Below are 20,219 nucleotides of genomic sequence, written 5' to 3' on the forward strand. Positions count from 1 at the left end.
ATGAAAAGACGGTACAAACAGTAGGCAGGAAACTGTCCCTTTGCACAGAAAGCCTTCAGATATGAAGTCTAGGCAGAAAGGAAGGGACAGAGTCGCATTGCAGGGAGACATCCGAGGTTCTCCAGCCGAATCCTGGGTCCGGTCCGGTCCGGTCCGGTCCAGTTCAGCCCAGGTTACGCTGTCGTGGAAGCTGACGGATGTTAAGGCAGATCTGTAAACAGTCTTGGGTGTCACTGAGAGGCTGCATTCAGCATGGCTTTGGAGGCTGCGAAATGGAGAAAAGCCCCCGCTTCCCCCACGCCGCAGGAAAACTGTGTCCATCGCCAGCACGCCGTTGGAAACGGCACCTCAAAAAGCGATCTTCCTCCTTTTCTCGTGACAAATCTCCTCTGCAGCTGCATATGGTCACAGCCTCTTCCTCGCCCGCCCCCCCCCCCCCCCCCCCCGCCCCTTCAAACCCCCCCGAAATACACCGAGAAGCTCAGCCTACGCTGGTCCAGCAGAGTCGCAGTGTGGAGGAGTCCCACACGGCTTACGTACAGTGAAAGTTACTAGAGGTCCACAAATGTCTTCAGTATGACGTCGACAGTGAGGTGGTGGAGGTGGTGTGGGGTTCATAGTTCAGGACTAGCCAGACGGGGAGGGCCTACTCCCGAGGCCAGGTCAGTCGATCAAAGGAGGAGGGAGAGGGGGGGGCGGGTGGGTTTGTACAAATGGTCAGTGGGGAGAAGATGCCTCTGTTCCCAACAGCAGGTTGGATTAGGGGCTGTATGGGGGGGGCTTGTCATCGGGGGGATAGTAAGGCGGGGAGTAGCTGGGAGGGATCTGGGTAGGCCACAAGGAGCTCGCTCCAGACTGGGAGTCATCAGACAAGCCAGACGAGTCTGGGAACATGCTGGGGGCCTACAGGGACAAACAAAGGGGGGGGGGAAAGGCCCTGCAATCAGATAAAATGCTGATATTCATTATTTCGCCCTGAAGACACATTTATCCTCAGTGAACTCCATGGCAGTCACAGAGCATTGGGTCATGCCGGTGACACATATTAGCCCCAACTAGGGGAACTGTGAAAATGTTATCATACTACGCCAGCCAGCATTACACACTAGATTGGAGTGGTATATTTGCCATAGCACATTGCGCAATGCTGACGATATTTGTGTGCGCGATTATTACCTGGAGGTCATAGGCAGTGTAGGGAGGCAGGCAGGGGGTGCTGTTGTAATAGTTGTAGGAGGTGGTAGGAGCTGGGGCCTCAGGAGGAAGAGAGACAGGCAGAGGGTCTGGATCACAGCTGTCGGGGGCGGAGGTGGGAGTCTGCCCAAAATATGCACAGCTGTGTTTGAGTGACACTGGCTAGCCCAGCAAAGCCCACTTATGTAATCCTACACAGATGTGCCTGCACATAATCACACATTATTTTAAAAAAATGCCATCTTACTTCAATCAATGACTTAACATTGCATATTGAGGCATTCTGTCCTTTCTGTGAAGTTGCAAATACAACGAGAGCATTATGTTACATTACATTATAGGCGTTTGGCTATAGGCGCTCTTATCCAGAGCGACGTACAACAAAGTGCATACCCATAACCAGGGAAAAACATGATGGGACACGTGGGACATTTCTAGATAGAAATTGCATCAATTATTAACCCCATGGTTTGCCCAAGGGTGGATTCTATCCGGCGTTACCATTGTAGAGCTCTACACCTACAAGCGACTGGCCCCCGTGTATAAAGCAGACGCGATATCCACTACGCTATGGAACCGCTCCATAGATGCAACTTTGTGCCTTTCGTGAAATTTCCCTGAATTGCCAAAATAGGTGGGGTAGGAAAATGGCAACTAAATCAATGAGGAACAATGCAGACGTTTCGTGAGCTGCGGCTGTGGCTTTCAGGAGGGCCATACTGATGTAGGCAAACATTCACATAAACAAACAAGGAAGCGCATGTATGCATTAGCCCTCCACGTTTGTTCACCTACTGGAAATCAATAATCTCGGATCTCAGTTGCACAGCATTTAATTCTGAGGAGTGAGGAGGAACACAGCCCTCGAGCAGGATTTCATTCACACTTTAAGCCCTTGTCAAGCTGGACATTCAAGCATTACCATATCCTTAATTAGGGTAATATAAGCTTGATCAGGTGTGTCTTGCTTAAAAAAAAACAAAAAAACAATGGTCAGTTATTTCTTCTGATGAACGATGATTAAAAAAACAAACAAACAAAAAAAAACACTAGCTCTACATCAGTACTTGCTGGAAGACGCTTGTTTGACTTGCTGGTACTAATGACATTGTAGGATGTTTATTGGACGGATGCCAAGCTTACAAACGTCTAGAGATACAGATTAGTCTTATCCTACCATGTCCTTGAAGCCGCCCAGCACCGCAGCAGTGATGATGCCCAGAAACAGGGCCACGATGTTGAGGATGGTGGCCGACCACAGCAGGTGGTAGAGGTGCACCACGTCCTGGCAGCTTCGTACCTCTGTGTACTCGTGGTAGCCGCCCATCAGCTCCACGCGGCTGTGTGAGAGAGGAGGGACAACGCAGAGGGACAGGAATAAACAACACACAGCAAGGGGTGGATGAAGAGAGAGAGAGAGAGATAGAGGAGAGCAAGAGAGATCGAGGCGGAGAGGAACTCCCAGCCTTCAAATCCAACCCGGTGGCTTCACCTCGCCCACCTGCATGCTCTTGCAAGACACTGCGTCATTGTCGCACGAAGAAGCATTCCCACAAATGTTCAAAATGCTTTATTTTGTTTGTTATAACCTGATCATTACAAGCACACAACCCACAACCCGTGATTGGTGTGAGCCTTGTAAAACTTGAGATGGTTCAAATCATGATGCAACAGAAGCCCAAATAGAATCCCCAGATGGGGCCGGGTCTAATGTGATCCCATGAAGAGGAACCAGGACATGCATTAAAGGGGCATCTAAAACACTCATTCCCTTGTCTGTGTTCCACACCGGAAGTTAGCTCTTCACAACCATGGAAAAAACAGCAAGGACTGTTAATGCAACCACAACACCACAGCACAGACTGTTATTATTTGGCGGAGAGGGGCAGGGCAGGACAAAAGAAGGACCTACTTCCAAATCAAGGATGGTTTCCTAATTTTTTTCAAAACGTCTTTATTTTGACGATCCAAAAGAGGATGCTGTCTGAAACATAGGTAAACAAAAAAGGAACTCTTGTGGAAAAAACCCAAACAAACAGAAAAACTCAACAGATTAGGACTAAGATGGGGTGGAGCAGGAGAGTTGAGATTGAACTCTAAACACTAACAGTACAGGACAGAACACAAGCAGGTGGATGTCCCTTTTGACGGGCTGCCCCTGTGAAAGTCAGCAGTAGAACACGTACTTGCCGCAGTTGTAGAGTTCACAGCAGTAACAGGTGTTGCTCTTAACACGCAAACTACAGGACACACGAGGGGCTGTTTGACAGTGAACCTGGGAGACAGACAGACAAATAGACAACATATATTATGCGGATATATAAACTCCAAAAATATACTGTTCTACATACAGTAACTGTGATTCAGCTTATGATTGATCTATAACAGACATATTCTTTATATAAGACATGGATAATTCTGATTGTACTCTTCAAGGGTTCTGAATTTCTGTATGTTTACACTAGGACTCAGAACTGTACTGTCCTCTCAAGTCTACTTTTGCACTTGTTCTTGTGATTGATTTGCACTTTGTTGTACGTCGCTCTGGATAAGAGCGTCTGCTAAATGCCACGTAATGTAATGTAATGTAATGTAATAATTCACTATAGTACAATTCAGAAGGGGAATGGGCCCAAGTGCCAGTTGTTTTGTTTTTGTGAATGTTGTTTGGCCACGGAAACTGGGTGAAAGTGCAGTAAAAATAAACAAACTTATACGCATTATGTCATAGAGAGATTTAAGACTAGCAAGCTGGACTCACGTCCCGGTCAAATGCTGACACACTCGTGTAGTATTCACAACGACCTGCATACACAGGTCTGAGGTCCTGCAGGATGAAGCACAAAGGTAAAAGGTCAGAGAATACATACCAATTTAGACCGAAAACCTTCATAGTGAAATAGACATGGTACTGTATACAAAAGATAACATTAAATGTACAATAGGTAAGATTGTTGTGTTAAAACAGACCAATCCCTTCCTATCATTGAAAAAGGCTCATTGACATGTTGACTCACCATCTGCCTGTGTTTATAGTCCTTAAATTCGGGTTTCAAAATATACAGTTGACGGCCCGACTCTCTTTACCAAGACATTGTGAAACTGCACAATGATTCAAGCTCATTGGTTGAAAATTGGTTCTAATTGCCACAGCCAATGGCGTTTCAAAGTCAGTGTGTTTACAGAGAAGGGGGAGGGATAAACAGTGTTGTGGTTTCAAGGTGTTTGTTACTGCCATTCCTCTCTTGACCGATAGAAGTCCGAGAGTACCTACTGTACCTTTAATTAGAAGTAAGGAAACAGGAATGAGAGGACCAGAGGTGGACCCTGGTGAGCTGTGTGGGTTAGTACTCACGATGTGTCGTGCAGCAAAAACCCCGTCCACAATGGCGCAGCAGAACGCTGCCACCACGCCGAAGCTGATGAACACAATGGAGGCCACCAGCTGTCAGAGGAGCAGAACACAGACAGGGTAAGATTTCAGCCTTTGCACAGCTCATTAGCCTCCTGCCAGTAGGGCTGTTCGGAGACTGACGCTGTCCCTGTTAGTCAACACGGCTTCTTTTGCCATATGGCTCAGGCAGTAAGAGCAGTCATCTGGCAGTCGGAGGGTTGCCGGTTCGATCCCCTGCCCGGGCGGTGTCGAAGTGTCCCTGAGCAAGACACCTAACCCCCAAATGCTCCTGACGAGCTGGTCGGGGCCTTGCATGGCAGCCAATCGCCGTCGGTGTGTGAGTGTGTGCATGAATGGGTGAATGGAGAAGCATCAATCGTACAGCGCTTTGGATAAAGGCGTTATATAAATGCCTACCATTTACCATTTGCCATTTACCATATTGGGCTACAATTATAAATGTTTTTTTTCGACATTAAAAATCCCAAGGTTAGTGTATTTTTCAAACAAACGCAGTATGTCTATTAAGAAAAACATCCCAGATGGCCTTGTGTGCTGAATTCTCATGTGCCATATCCGTGACACTATAATTCTGTTATGCCTGGTTTAAACTTCATGTGTGCAGAAGCACTTACGGATGCAAGCACTGACAGTGACCCTAGCTTGTGAAAAAAAAAAAAAGCATAAGGCAGTTATAGCATGCTGTATCGCTTTCTGCAGAGAGACAGCATTGCACACCTTATACCCAGTGCTTTGATGTTGACTAAAATACAAATTTTACTGTCTAACACTGTGCATTTCCAATGAGGCTATCTGAAATAAGGCAGATAAGTATCCACTGACAACATGTTGTGAGAAGCCATGCTCAACATGTCGAATGAGCCCAACCCCTTATTGAATTTTTGAAATGGCCTCTGCAAATACAACGGCATTTGACAAACGTACGTGATATTGCACAGCAAAGTGTAAGCTTAATATTTAAGAAGAGCTCTCCTGGCACATGTTCTCAATGTCTAGGTGCACATTGAGGATATGGGTTACAGTCCTAGTCCCTCATGACTGGGACCCGCAAGGTCGCTGGTTCAATCCCCGGTGCAGCCACAATAAGATCCGCACAGCCGTAGGGCCTTTGAGCAAGGCCCTTAACCCTGCATTGCTCCAGGGGAGGATTGTCTCCTGCTTAGTCTAATCAACTGTACGTCGCTCTGGATAAGAGCATCTGCCAAATGGCATTAATGTAACGTAATGTAATTTACCACGCTACATCCTCTCTAAATTTGGTTCGGTTAGCCCTGTGATTCGGTTAGCCCTGTGATTGATTGGTGGCCTGCCCAGGGTGTATTCCTGCCTCTCACCCACTGTGATAGGCTGCAGCCACCCCGTCATCCTGATCAGGAAATGGATGGATGGAGAGATTCAGTTACACATTGGCCTGCCCTGTCTGCAGATTTATAGAAGTGGTGGTGGCCTAAGGAGGGGACTCTACACACTGCCAATGCCTGTGCTGAAGCACAGAAGATCAGTGGCTTTGCCAGGACCACCCACTCCTCGAAGAGTGAATAATTAACTTCCTTTGGCCAGTTAATTAAAATATGTCAATGTACACATACTGTATCTGTGCCTGTAGGTTTAAATGTCAAATCAATTACTCTTGATGGCAGACTGAGACTGAGACTTTTCACTTTAAAGTCAGAAAACAATTCAGACTCAAGAAGATGAGGCGAGTTAACTGTAATCAACCGCTTTAATCGATCCGTTATGTGCTGAGTGAGCAAAAACCGGCACATCCTGTGGCTCTCCAAGGGAAGAAGTAAATATCACTACTTTAAGCTGGCACTGTGCCTTTGAAACACAAAATACAGCACCCAAGGCTATGATCGGTGTTTGCTCCCCTGTGCATGTAGGTGGCGTCCTAGAAGTGTGGTGACATCTCATTGGCCAAATGTAGTTCTGAATGCGACTGCTCTCGGCTGTTGTGTTGCACACTACTTCTGTGCAATGAACTCTAGGTTCAGGGGAGTGAAAGCATTTTGAGAAAGCATCCAGGCCGATCCTGCTCTGAGACAGGCCCCAGTCTGCACTCCCCACCCCTGCCTGCCACTCTGTCCTCCTCCTCTTACACCGGGGCTATTTCTGGGTGCTTCTCACGACTGGCCTGAGAACATGTTTCCAATGTCCGATATGCATCCAAAAACACCGCAAATAAAACGCAATTCTGCGCATGGGGAGGGGGGAGGGGGGAGGGGGGGGGGGGGGGAGGGGCGGGGCCGGCAATCACTCATTGAAAAAAAAAGAAGCCAGACATTTGCCAATAGATTTGTAGAAATGTATTTTTAAATATAACTGTAACCGTGCTTCATAATGTCATGTTGAGAATCTGAAATGCACGAGGCCACAGTTTAGCTGAGAAATTGATACGGATGAAGAGGGTAATCTAAAACCTCTTACCATCTGCCTCTTGTTCTCGATCAAATGTGCTCCAATGATTCCCAGAAAAGAGCCAAACCCCAGCTGTGGAAAACACACATTAGATTATGAAGCATTAAATGTCAGTCGTGAGAAATGATCAAATGTATCACGCAAATATGAAATGGAGGAAATCAGGAAACTTTCCATCGTCGCCAAATCAACAGCTTGTTCTGAGAGCCCTCATTGAAAGTCAGAGCTGACCATCTGCTTCAGGTCTGATGTTTACTGCACATAACATAAAACTTGGCTCTGATAAGCACTGATTTTCTTTGTGAAATGCACTGTATTGAAAATATATTGAGGTCAAAATATATGATAAAAATATTGCAACAACTCACAACCAAATAAATATTTTACATATTACATATTACATAAATGTGCAAATCATCAGGGTTTTCAGATATTACAATATACAACTCCGCTGTGACATATATAGCATATATTACAATTCCATGGGTTATCTAGGTACAGATACCGTAAATGCGTCCTATACGAATCCAAAATGCAACTGTACAGAAGATGCACAAGCTGGAATCACCTTGCAGTTTCACAGCCATTACCATCCATGTATGCAACACCAGGAATGACACAGCTACAGTACTGTGCAAAAGTCTTAGGCACCTGTATAACATTCTGTACAAATAAGATTCTTTCAAAAATAATTAAATGAAAGGTCCTAAATAAACGTACTATACATTTTACATTACATTTTAGTAATTTGGCAACTGAATCAAATCAATATTTTTTGTGACCACCCACCAGCATTAAAACGGCATCACTTCTCTGAGGACAGGACAGGACAGTGTTGGCTAAGACAATCAGCAGGGAGGTTGTTCCAAGCATGTTGGAGAACTTGCCGCAGTTCTTCTGGTTTGACTACAGCCTTGATCAAGTTTTTATATAAAAAGTAGTAAACTTACAGTACAGTGCTTACAGTAATTTGGAAATCTCAAATGTGTTATTTTATACTAACACACACACAAAAAAATTTTTTTTATTATATATATATATATATATATATATATATATATATATATAATAAAGTCTAGGGTGCCTAAGACTTCTGCACAGTACTGTACGCTTAAAGTTCATTAAAATATTAGAACCAACACGATATATATTTAGAGCATCATTACCAAAAAAAGGGGCAGTGTGGTGCAAATGTTTCGTTTTAGCCCAGAACTTAAACAGGCGATTAACCTAATCAGGGTTTTGATTATAGACCACAATTCGCTCAATAGTTCAATCAGGTGGTTTACTGGTGGGTTAGGACAAAACTCTGCATACACACTGCGCTTCATAAATAAGACACTTCTAATGGAGGGGATCTTGGGCAAGTTGAGCGGGGCAGGGATACCTACTGCATTCCAAGAGCAGGGCACAGAGTCTACATAGAGGGTCTTTTAATAGGCAGGGGACATGGGACTGGGCGGTTATATGACAACACAGCCGAATGATTAAGTGCGGAGAACTCCCTGGCCTTGAACCCGACAGCATTATAGCATGGATAGTGTTGAAATGACACCCGCTGAGGTTAGCGCTTCGTCCCACGTCACTGTCACCGTTAATGCCGTACAAGTACTAATTTACGGTAAGAAACGAGACCCGTTTCGCTCGCCCTCATCCCGCGTTCATTCCGGGACTGAAACTCACTATGACCCCCGGGTAGTAGCCTCCCACGGTGATGTTCTGTGTCCTCGTTGTGGCTGCCAGTCCGATGGTGAGAATGAGAACGGAGACAACGAAAAGGGACGCTGTCACCACGATGGACTTCCTTTTCCTCCTCTTGAACGATCCTTGAGGTAGAAAAGCAATTCATTTAGGACATGCTTTTATCCAGAATGAATGAAGACAACATACGTGGTTAAATAAATGAATAAGAAAGTAATAGCTGGACCTGAAGCGGTAGCAGCATCCCAACTGCGAATCAAACCTGTAGGCTCCAAGCTACATGGGTCACCGTCCACGAGACTACACTACCGCCCACGAAGGAAAACAAGACCACACCTGACACCAGCACTGCTTCTGTAAGCATGGCTCAACGCAACATATCACTGTATCTGGCCAAAGTGCACTGTAAATGGGCAAAAAAATTAACGACTAACCTTTTTTTGTGTGTGCAAACCTCCCCATCGGCATGACAGTCCCATATTTGTAAACTGACACGAATAATTCGACAGAATCGTGGTTCTTTTAGCCTACATTCCATACCACAACTCCCCAAAAGGATGGGAGGAGTAGCTAAGAAACGTGAAGATAAACAAAGTAAAAATTGATTAGGACATAAATGTTTTTGGTAACAAAACAATATATCCAACGCCATAGATAAGCAAGACGTTTAGATATTTGGGAAACACTCTATATTTACGGTGGGTAACATGTTGAGAGCATGATCCTTTTTCTAGGAACAGTACGGTTATTTTAGCCTTGCAAGCCGATCTGGATACAGGCGTCTGCTAAATGCCTAAATGCAAATGTAAATAAACATTTTTTTAAGGCTCAGAAACACGAGCAGACGTTTGTAACAGACTGTCTACGTGCATAAAATTCACAGGAATGCTAACGTCATGGACGTGTATTAGCCTACGTCTAAAAAAAAGAAAGAGATGAGCTACACCTGCAGCGTGAGACAAAAAGAAAGAAAAGAACACAATCGAGGCCGCTGCACAATTATACCACAGCAACACTGGGACAAAATCGAGTGATACAAACACAGACATTCCAGTTTACAGATCTATTCATAGAACGCCGTGTTCTCACCAAAGCTACGCTCAGACCCACATTCGAATTACAGTAGCTATTTCATTGGAATCTTTTTTAATTAGCCTATTTTATGAACTCCTTCGGACTCCTCCTGCTTGGCCACTGTGCCTCGCAGGACCATCCACGATCCAATAGTTGTGAAAAGAATCCTTAATTTGGTTAGCCAATATAATATGTGAAATACAAGGCAACATACTGAACGACAAAGAAAACACACCGATTATCACGTAAATCAGAATAGCCAAGTCTATTCTATTGTATTTTTACGCTGGTTTATGTTTGAACGATCGCAGTTCGCATTTTTGCAAGAAATTTCACACACAAGAAGCAGTCTTTACATCCATGCACTTCAACCACTGCATTGACCTTGCACATACCCATAGAATCGGAGAGGCTTATTCCATTGGCTTGTTGGCTGTGTCCGGCTGGCATTTTTATCGCATGTGTATACAGGATTATGATAAAGGATGTTTGAAAAACAGAACATCTATTCAGTGGCACGAACAAAAACTTTGTGGTCAGTGCCAACGCTCAAGAAATCTTAGCTTGGTGGGGTATTCGCGGATAGCAGTCGTCCCTGGTGGTGCACGGCGGTCTCATTTTAATCTGCGTCTCCTGCCATGTCCGCGGCTCTCATCCTATTCTCCGCACCTCATCCGCGGCGCACGATCCAAAAAACTCTGTTCTGCGCATGTACCACCCTCTCTTTACAATTGCCACCCCAATAACGCAACACAGAAAATCAGAATGGGTGATTTCCCGGACCTGTGATGGTGACATCACAATAAAACACGATTTTTCGATTGCCAGTTTTAAAACACATGTTAGAAAATATGCAACTAGTTGTCCTCCGCCAGGAACGATTTCCCGTCGTTTGCGTTGACATGTATTATGTAATCTCCATGGTTTGTTCTCTACTTTATTTTATTTTATTTTCACAATGGTGATAAAATTGTTTCGGACGACCACAAAAGGGGAGGGAAACGAAAGGAGCGAGCCCGGTTAGGACTAGAAGTTAGATCTGGGTGATAAATTATGGAAAGCGTGCCACCCCGTGGCACAAGAGAATATTGAACTAAAACCAAAGGATTGTGATTTGAATGTGAAAAGCATAGTACAACTCTTCCCGCAAAAACAACGTCACAGTGTAGGCTATTTTGGCTAGCCACCCAAGCGCACATTATATTGGGCAATGGATCTTCATCCGTTCGAAATGCTTCATATCCTATCCATATAAAATTCTGATTAAAATTCTGATTCTTAATTCTTCACATGGAAAAAAATCTCAATGAACACATTGATCAATAGACTGATATTCTCTGTCAATATATGATGGTAATGACAGTCATGTCACTATAAGGAGCCTATTCAAAAATGCTAAATCTGTGTAATTTATAATTTCACACCCAGAAAAAGGCCAACAAATATTTTAAAATGCATACAATAGAAACTGTGTAGGATCTAAACATACGGTCTCTTTAGCTTGTGATAATTTTCAAGAACACTTTTCAGTTGACGGTTAAATAAATCAATGAAAGAATAAAGCACCACAGACTCGATGAAACTGCGCCGCGCGTGTGATCTGCATAGCTGCCAGGAGATCCACAGGGATTCTCTTGCTTTAAAACAGCGGTTCTCACACTCTGTCCCACCCCCTAGCTCTCGCTTACAAGTATGCGTTCACAATGATGTCTGCTTAGCTGGGGAGAGGTCCTCCGTATATCGCTCGAGTTCATCTGATATTCTGATGACATAAAAACATTCAAGTCAAGACTTAAGACACCTATCCAGCTTTTCCAGAAAAATAGGTAGGCCTATTTGTGAATTGTAATTTCAGAACTTTTCGCTATTAAATACGATATTTATTCGGATTTTTCTTTGTCGGTTTAAATTAAGATTTAATTACTATCCTTAGTTAAAAGTATATTATTGTTTTGTTATTTATCGTGTGACGTGATGTAGGCTACAGCTGACAAATGGCAACTGACAAATTGCTTGTGGACTGCCATAAATGATTTTGGAAATTCTTCTCTTAAGAATGATGGAGTCAAATTTAACCGCGGACCTGGATGGAGACCAACTGCGCGCGCACTGTCTAACAAATTCAGTGAGTGATCTTCCGAGGGAAAAGTTTTGATTGAAAGATTATTCGTGCAACAAAACGTCCTAAGACGCCATGCATGCGTTTTAACGATATTAAAAACGTGAAGTTCAACTGTAATCCACTAGAACAATTTGCATCAAAGTGTTAAAAGAAGAGTTGAGTTCATACTCGCTTAGTACTGTGGCTTAATACTGTGTGCATATTGGTGCCACAGAAAGTTAGAGAATGTACACACAAACAAACCATGATATGCATGAAGGGCAGCATTTGTAAAAGAAAAACGTAGGATGCTCACATAGTTTAGTTTAGACTGCAGGGGGCGTTCCAAAGAATCGTAAGTGCAGTCTAGATGCTGAGAGTTTCTGCAGGTCAATACCCTTCTTGCACCGAAGAGACCCACGGGGAGCAGCATGAATCCCTAGGGGCAGGAACAACGGCCATGTATATTCTAAGCCCTTGAGCAAGGCCCTTAACCCTGAATTGCTCCAGGGGAGGATTGTCTCCTGCTTAGTCTAGTCAACTGTACGTCGCTCTGGATAAAGGCCCGGACACACCAAACCGACGGTCGGCGTCGGAGCCCCCGGAGCCGTCGATGAGAGAGCTCTCACCGACGTCCGGCGGCTCCGACGCCGATTCAACATGTTGAACATGGAGCCCTCCAAAACACGCAGACGGAGTGTCGGCGTGCGGGACACACCGGAAAGACTCGGCCGACAGGGCGCCACCGACGTCCGACGGCCGACCGTCGGTTTGGTGTGTGCGGGCCTTAAGAGTGTCAGCCAAATGCCATTAATGTAGTATAGTGGTGAGAATGCCTCTTCACTGTCTCTTTCACTGTCCATGTAAGCAGGATGGTGAGACAGAGCGCAAGCAGGAAGTCGCAGAGGAGGGGGAAGAGGGGGGGAAGGAGCATCAGCCCCTGGGGACGGAGGATCTGAACTTTGAGAAGTGGAAGCCAAAGCCCAAGCCCAGGAGGACCTGCGGGCAGATGATGGCTGATGTCAAGAGGTTTCTGTGGAACCCCGAGTCGCGGGAGTTCATGGGACGAACGGGACAAAGCTGGAGTAAGTCAACAACAGGCAGCTGGTGCTCCTGGGAAAACTCAATTGCATGCACAGTCTTCAAAGCAATGTGGATTTAGAAATGCGTATCTACTAGTATCTAGACGTGGTCACTTGTCAATCCTTTACACACTGACATCAAAGCACCGAAGATCCACCTCTCCCCAGAATACATTTTGGATTTAAGCTGCAAGTTTTCTAAGTCAGCAGTGCCCATCAGAGACCAGTCATGTCATGTCTGACAGACTCACAATAAGTATACATATATTCGTATTAGAGTTAAATATGTGTCTTTTTGCGATCAACATTTTTATTAGAACACACATTAAAGGACACAGACATTCAAAGACACATTGGTACGACACAACTACTGTACATCATAAATACCGTAGAAAATGTATATAGAGTGTAAAAAATTATTACACTTTTTAGCTGTAAGAATTGTACATGCCTCCAGGCTTCTGACATCACCCAAGTTGGCATTTGACAATGATAATATACTGTACATAGTGTCTACGTTGATTACATTTTAGAGTGGCTCAATAAAGTACTGAGTAAACAGAGTGAATACTTATGTACGTTTGATATTTCAGTTTTTTATTTTCAATACATTTGCAAAAATTTCTAAAAAACCTTATTCACTTTGTCATTATTGGGTATTGTGTGTAGATTGCTGAGAAAAGAAAAAAAATTTAATCAATTTTGGAATAAGGCTGTAACATAACAAAATGTTGAAAAGGATAAGCGGAATGAATACTTTCATTAGGCACTACATATGTGGTGATTTTACATCTCTTAATATTTGTTCTGTGTAGCATTGTGTGGTGTTCTTTTCTTATTGTTCCACCCTTCATTATAACATGTATTTTTCCCCCAAAAGTACAGTGTTTACATAGGTGCAGGGACTATAACTCAGAGCAGCCTTGAGAAACACGGAAGTGGCTCGGGAATTATTCCCAGAGGGAGCTGCTGTGACCGACTGCATGCTGCCCTGGAATCTCACTCCTTACGGAGCTTAGTGCTTTTCCCAAAAAACTGCGTGACAAAAAAACAGCTCCTGGGTGGAGTCGTCGTATGCCGCAGGGGGAGGAGCCAGAGCAGACACACCCAAAGCTTGAGCTTAACATTTACATTTTTAGACATTTAGCAGACGCTTTTAATTCAAAGCCACTTGCCAAGTGCATAAGTTCTCCAACAAGTGAAAGTCCATAAATAGCAAAACACGCATTTAGAGCAGACTCTGGGCCTGGTGGCAGTCTCTGTCCTGCCTAGGGCAACACAGAGATACACCACAGATCCATAGTGCAAAAGAACATAGGTGTAGAAGCTACTAGAAGTTCTGTTTTTGGACTTTCTTTACACCTATACTCCTGGCTCAGTTAGCAAATTAGCTGCACACACACCTGACTTGTTGATTAGACCTTAGGAAAGAATTTAACTTAGAGACCACAAGAACAAAACTGTTCAGCTGTTATTTATGTTATGAGCCTATCCATGAATGTAGTGAAAAATGTCATATAGCATAAAATATTGGAAGTAGGTATGAAATCCAGGTTTAATGCGACTCCAGAAATAGAGTTCCCACCCCGTGATGTATGCCAATGCATGACAACTGTCGGATTTTAAAATGTAGGATTACATCAGGCAAGCCAGTGTGAAAGTCCCCTGTGTGGAGTCCTGAGCCAATGATTGTAGGGCATACATTTGGCCACAGCTTGCCGCCCAGCGATGCAGTTTGCCCTTCAGATTTAGCATGCTAAGCAAACCAATGTCCTTAAAAGAACCCACGGCGGGAATTCCAACAGACGGCAGGACAACAATCACTGTCTTGTTCTTATTCTTGTTCTTGTTTCTCTCGCAGTTGCTTTAGCTGCCAAATTAATATCATTAACAAGTGGCAGCCTACAGCTGGCAGCAGTCAAAGGGCTGCACTACTTAGCATAGCATAGTTTCACACACATCACTCTTAGTGCGTCGGATTCGGGGAGGGGGGTATCGGGGGGTGGGAAGAGGACAACAACGGCAGTTAGAAGTTTGCTGGTCCGGTCCCCTGCCCTGTGTGTGTCGAAGTCTTCCCTGAATGAGACACCTAACCCCCAAATGGCACCCGATGAGCTGGTCGGTGCCTTGCAAGGCCGTTGGCATGTGAGCGTGTGTGTGTGTGTGTGTGTGTGTGTGTTTTCAATGAGTGTGTGTGAAAAACGCTATATAAGTGCAGTCCATTTACTGTTTACATCCTGTGAAAGGAGTGTGGGCATAGGTGACATAATGCTAGATGTGGGTGATCAGGCTCGTTGGAGCTGTCAGCCCGTCTGCGTGTCTGCGATGGATCACCGCTGTGAAGGTAGCCAGTGGTTCACAGGGATTCCCAATGGAAGGGCAGCTGGGAGAGTTCCCATTGATCCCAAGGAGAAAGGCCCTTTTGTGATCTGAGGGCTATGGCGCCCTCAGGCTGAGACCAGTCCCTGTAAATTTGACTGTGCAGGGAAGGGCATTCACATTTTCCAAACGAGGAAATGCTGGCAGAGGACAGATTGTAGAACACCATGATCAATTACAGCCTCGGCCTTTGTGACATCATCTTGGTGGCCTGTTGCCTAGTGATTAAGGTACATGAGTGGGACCCGCAAGGTCGGTAGGTTCGATTCCCGGTGTAGCCACTATACGATCCGCACAGCCGTTGGGCCCCCTGAGCAAGGCCCTTAACGCTGCATTGTTCCAGGGGAGGATTGTCTCCTGCTTAGTCTAATCAACAGTATGTCACTCTGGATAAGAGTGTCTGCCAAATGCCATCACTGTAATGTAATATAATATCTGCTCTTTCTTTCTTCCCAGGTCTCATCCTCCTTTTCTACACCTCGCTGTATGTCTTCCTGGCAGCCATGTCTGCAGCCTTCATGTGGGCCCTGATGTGGTCCATCAGCTCCTACACCCCCACCTACAATGACCGGGTGGTGCCACCAGGTAGGACCACCCCCCCCCTACTGCTGGCCCGCCTGCTGTCTCCCATAATGGAGCAGAAAACACCATTTTTATCAAAGCAAAATATGTCAGTTGGAAATATTTGGGAAAGAAAATGGCTGTTTGACATTTGTATTAATTCAAACCTGTCTCAGTAATGACACAACTCTGGAATAGGTCTACACCGAGTGTAGGATTGGAAAGGTTTTGAATTCTCAAAGCCCATGTGCTCACCTAATGAATTGAAAATACACAAGCTAAGGCAGATGGCTGATTGGGGTCTTAAGGCATTTTGTTTCCATGTTGGTAGGCTTGACGATGTCGCCACGCGGCAATGGGTTCCACATCACCTTCAACGCCTCTGACCGCAGCTCCTGGGTGACATATGTGGAAGCCCTGGAGAACTATCTAGAACGTGAGTTGGCTTTGAGTAATATACAGTGCCCTCCATAATGTTTGGGACAAAGACCCATCATTTTCTGTAAAAATTACAGCAGTGTTTATACATAGTCCCCCCATTTCTGGACACAACAATGTTATGTAATTGAAAGTAGTAATGTTTTGTATTTTGTTGCATATCCTTTGCATGCCATGACTTCCTGATGTCTGTGACCTATCAACATCATACGTCTGGATATCTCATTTTCAGGTTGTCCTACAAGTGATAGTAAAACGCTTTGCATTTGAATGGATCTCTATGGGAATTGGACTAGACTAGATACAGTACAGAACATGTGTTGGCAAAATTGCTTTAAGCCATCAAAGGTCTAAAAAAGGTATCAAATGAGCCTCAAAAACACTGCACTGTTGCCAGATATGGAGTAGAGATGAAAATAATAGTTTTTCCATTGAGTGTAACATTTGTCAGGAGAAACTATTGTTTTCGCATCAGAGAGCCGCCACCAGGCCCAGAGTCATGCTCTACGTGCGTGTTCTTGCTATTTATGGACTTCCGCTTGCTGAAGAACGTATGCCACTTGTAAGGGGCTTTGGATTAAAAGCGTCTGCTGAATGACTAAAAATGTCAAATGTCAGGGCTAAGCTTTGGGTGTGTCTGCTCTGGTTCCTCCCCCCCCCCCCCCGCAGCGTACAACGACTCCACCCAGGAGCTGAGGAACATGGCCTGCACTCGCGAAGCGTACTTTTCACAGCACCACGGTGACGAGGCGGCAGAGAGGAAAGCCTGCCAGTTCAAGCGGTCCTGGCTGGGCGGGTGTTCCGGGCTGCAGGACCCTGACTTTGGCTACTCTCAGGGAAAGCCTTGCATCATACTGCAGATGAACCGGGTAAGGGACAGGGGGTGCACATGGCACGTATGGAAAGAGGGGGCTCCCCAACCCTGAGTGCTGCCAGACTATAGGGCCCTGCTTTTTGTTTTCACCTTAAAATCAACAGCCAATTCAGGCCAGACCTGGGTCAAAGTATTACTTAGAGAACTAACTAACATTCCTGCAAATGTGTCATAGTTTTACAATAACATTTTTTTTCTGCAACGTTTTCATATGAGGATGATGATTCACTGAAACATCTCAGGGATGATCTCATCTGAGCGTAATTCCACATTTGCATGTGAACAGCTAAACTAACATTATTTTAACCCTTTAAGTTGTAAAATCACAAACGATATGTGATTAGAATGCTCTTGAACATCCTAACATTGTTGTGAAAATCAATACTAGTAACTGAAAGCAATGCAGTTATAAAACACTGACTTAAATGATTATTTTTAAATACATTAAATAGATATTTGATCCATGTCTGGTTCAGACCCATGAAACCAACTGTGTAATTAGATGCTGTATTTGTTGAGTGCACCTGGTCAGCACCTGGTCAGCCCATTTAAAGCTACAAAATCACTTGTAAGTTCCACGGTAGGATACAGTAGCCTGTACAAACACCTGACATTGCGGTTCGCCTCGCGACACTAATTAATATGTAACCAGGGAACGTTGGAAGTAAAAATCTACGCAAACATAACTATTTACTGTAATCCCAGAATCCCGATGTGTCCGATCTGAACATCTTCTTAACTATTGTCAATTGCATCTCACATTCGCTCATTCAGAAACGTAGACTAGCCTATATGGCGCTTCATATGCGAGTTATCGTTTTCCAGTGTTCAGGGTTCACATTGAAAAGCAATTATTTCCCACCGCAGCATCTGTAACAAATTTATTGACAATAAATACGTACTTTGGAAACGGTTGTTTGAATAAATGTATCCATGTATGTTCACGTACTGAAATAACGTTAGCAAACAATATGCAAACAAATAGAAACTCGTTTCTCCGTTTAAATTGCCGAATTTGTTTGTCGGATATGAGCCACAAAACAAACTGACGTTTTGCAATCCGGGTAGGATGATATGCGTTTGGCAAAATATTTTGTGACTGTTGCGAGTATAGCATATGCATTGCCGAGTGGCCGTATATGTTTATGTATCTGTGTATTTCACTCACTCCTGTACATTTCATTCCAGATAGCAACTAATAGCCACAACCTGTAACATTGCAAAATTAACAGCTTTTTAAATAAGTTAATATTATGTCAGCACCAAGTGAATAATGTCACAAATAGAGCATTGAACCAAGTCTTTTAGATTGACAGTGAGACTCCTATAATTTTTCTTCAAACAACAGGTGACAAATGGTGTCCCTGATTATTTTTTTTACTTTTTTACTATTCTGGTGACACCCCTCCCTCCCACTGCACACACATACGTGCGCACACACACAAACACACACACACACACACACACACACACACAAACACACACACAAGGTCACTGCATATTACTGACAACAAACACACCCCAACTGGCCTTTCAGACCTGATAAGAAGACCTTGATAAACATGTTGTCTTCCAGTCATGATTAAGTGATTGGAATGAGCCCAGTGAGAACACCTCAGTTCTGAAATCGCACCCCTGAATATACTGTATCCCTGACACAGACAAGAGCAAAAAGCTCTTTGGGACTTTGCGTTTGGAGTTATTTAGCATTTTTTCAAGGCTGGCCTGTATCACTGACTCGATGTGTTTATTCTTATTACTAAATAATAAAAGTGGATTCATTTCCTTTTTCCTGTAGATTATTGGCTACTTACCAGGTTATGGTACTCCAGTCAACGTGACCTGTGCTCTTAAGGTAACAGTGTTCGATCCCGTCTCTGTCCCCATGACTCATCATATGAAAATTAAATAGTTTACCAAGACATTGACTTTTACACTTTCAGAAAGCAGAACCGGAGATGATTAGAGAAATTGAGTTCTACCCAAACAACATTTTTAGCATGATGTATTATCCTTACTATGGGAAACTGAGACATGTAAGTATGGCTTAAGAACTGAAATGTGTTGAGTCGGCTACATATTGATAGTAGATCCCGATTCTCCCAAGCTGCTTGTGTTATTCAAGAGTTCTACCTGTTCCTCAGTCGGTCAATGGGCGGAGTTGTGACTGAAAGGGGTACGTGCTTTGCCCACCTGTCGCTCCAGGTGAATTACACCTCCCCGCTGGTGGCGGTGCGTTTCTCAGGAGTGCGGCTGGACACCGACCTCAGGGTGCGATGCCAGCTGAACGGTAAGGGCATCGTCAACGACTCGCCCGCCGACCCCTTCTTGGGCGGCGTGTCCTTCTCCCTGGAGGTGGGCGCGTAGGGGAGCGCGCCGCCGGCCCTACCCGCGGTCACCGTGCCGACCGCCGGAACAACACAGCTGGAGAAAACCAGGGCGCTGGTGAAGCCATGACAGCTGGCGCTGTTGCCATGGAAGTGAGCTACTTTTCATAGCACACCCCCCCTTCTCCTGGCCCTTCCATCGATGGGCTGGAACACTTTTCCTGTTTGTACACGACATAGGCAGACTCATGTACATCAATGAACACGTGACCAATAGAACTAGGGCAAATGACTGCAGGACACTTTTCACACTGTCATGCTTAGTCTGGTAGAACTATTAATAAATTGTCGTTTCACACATTTAAAAGGAAATTTCAATACAGCAGTTAACTGTATGTTTCCGAAGATGCCAATAAGCATATCAATTCATGTACTGTTTTATAGATGACTGTATATTGTCAAAACCTTTTTAAAGTGTTTTGTCTTGTCCAGTCAATCCAAATGATGACCCCCATAAGCAACAGAGTTCAAAAAAATAATAATTAGAAAGCAACCATGAACAAGAGACAATGACAATGTTTTTTATATTGCATATGTATACAATAAAATTTGAATTCTCTATTTATTAGTCTTCAAGATTATATTCACTTCTAAC

At 44.3% G+C, this 20,219-nt stretch overlaps 2 protein-coding genes across 4 annotated transcripts; one reads left to right on the forward strand and one right to left on the reverse strand.

The window, feature by feature from the left end:
- Window positions 1-759: 759 nt before the first annotated feature.
- tmem255a (transmembrane protein 255A) lies at window positions 760-4,765 on the reverse strand. Its single transcript, XM_061233484.1, has 6 exons — window positions 4,730-4,765; window positions 4,550-4,639; window positions 3,381-3,469; window positions 2,372-2,534; window positions 1,177-1,317; window positions 760-903 (listed from the first exon to the last, which is right to left on the reverse strand). Exons 1-6 carry the CDS (start codon window positions 4,763-4,765, stop codon window positions 760-762), a joined length of 663 nt encoding a protein of 220 aa, XP_061089468.1.
- A 3,746-nt stretch (window positions 4,766-8,511) lies between these two features.
- atp1b4 (ATPase Na+/K+ transporting subunit beta 4) lies at window positions 8,512-20,189 on the forward strand. 3 transcript variants are annotated; one of them, XM_061235195.1, is made up of 9 exons: window positions 8,512-8,859; window positions 11,858-11,927; window positions 12,775-12,988; window positions 15,821-15,949; window positions 16,257-16,361; window positions 17,033-17,232; window positions 19,036-19,092; window positions 19,181-19,273; window positions 19,443-20,189. In XM_061235195.1, the coding sequence occupies exons 1-9, from the start codon at window positions 8,561-8,563 to the stop codon at window positions 19,602-19,604; spliced, it is 1,329 nt and encodes a 442-aa protein (XP_061091179.1). In that variant the 5' UTR covers window positions 8,512-8,560; the 3' UTR covers window positions 19,605-20,189. The 3 variants fall into 3 exon arrangements, with proteins under 3 accessions (XP_061091179.1, XP_061091180.1, XP_061091181.1); XM_061235196.1 differs by having other exon boundaries at window positions 8,722-9,084; XM_061235197.1 differs by lacking the exon at window positions 8,512-8,859 and adding an exon at window positions 11,514-11,628.
- The last annotated feature ends 30 nt before the right edge of the window (window positions 20,190-20,219 follow it).

Source organism: Conger conger, chromosome 3 (assembly GCF_963514075.1).
Source record: "Conger conger chromosome 3, fConCon1.1, whole genome shotgun sequence".
Classification (NCBI taxonomy): Eukaryota; Metazoa; Chordata; class Actinopteri; order Anguilliformes; family Congridae; genus Conger; species Conger conger.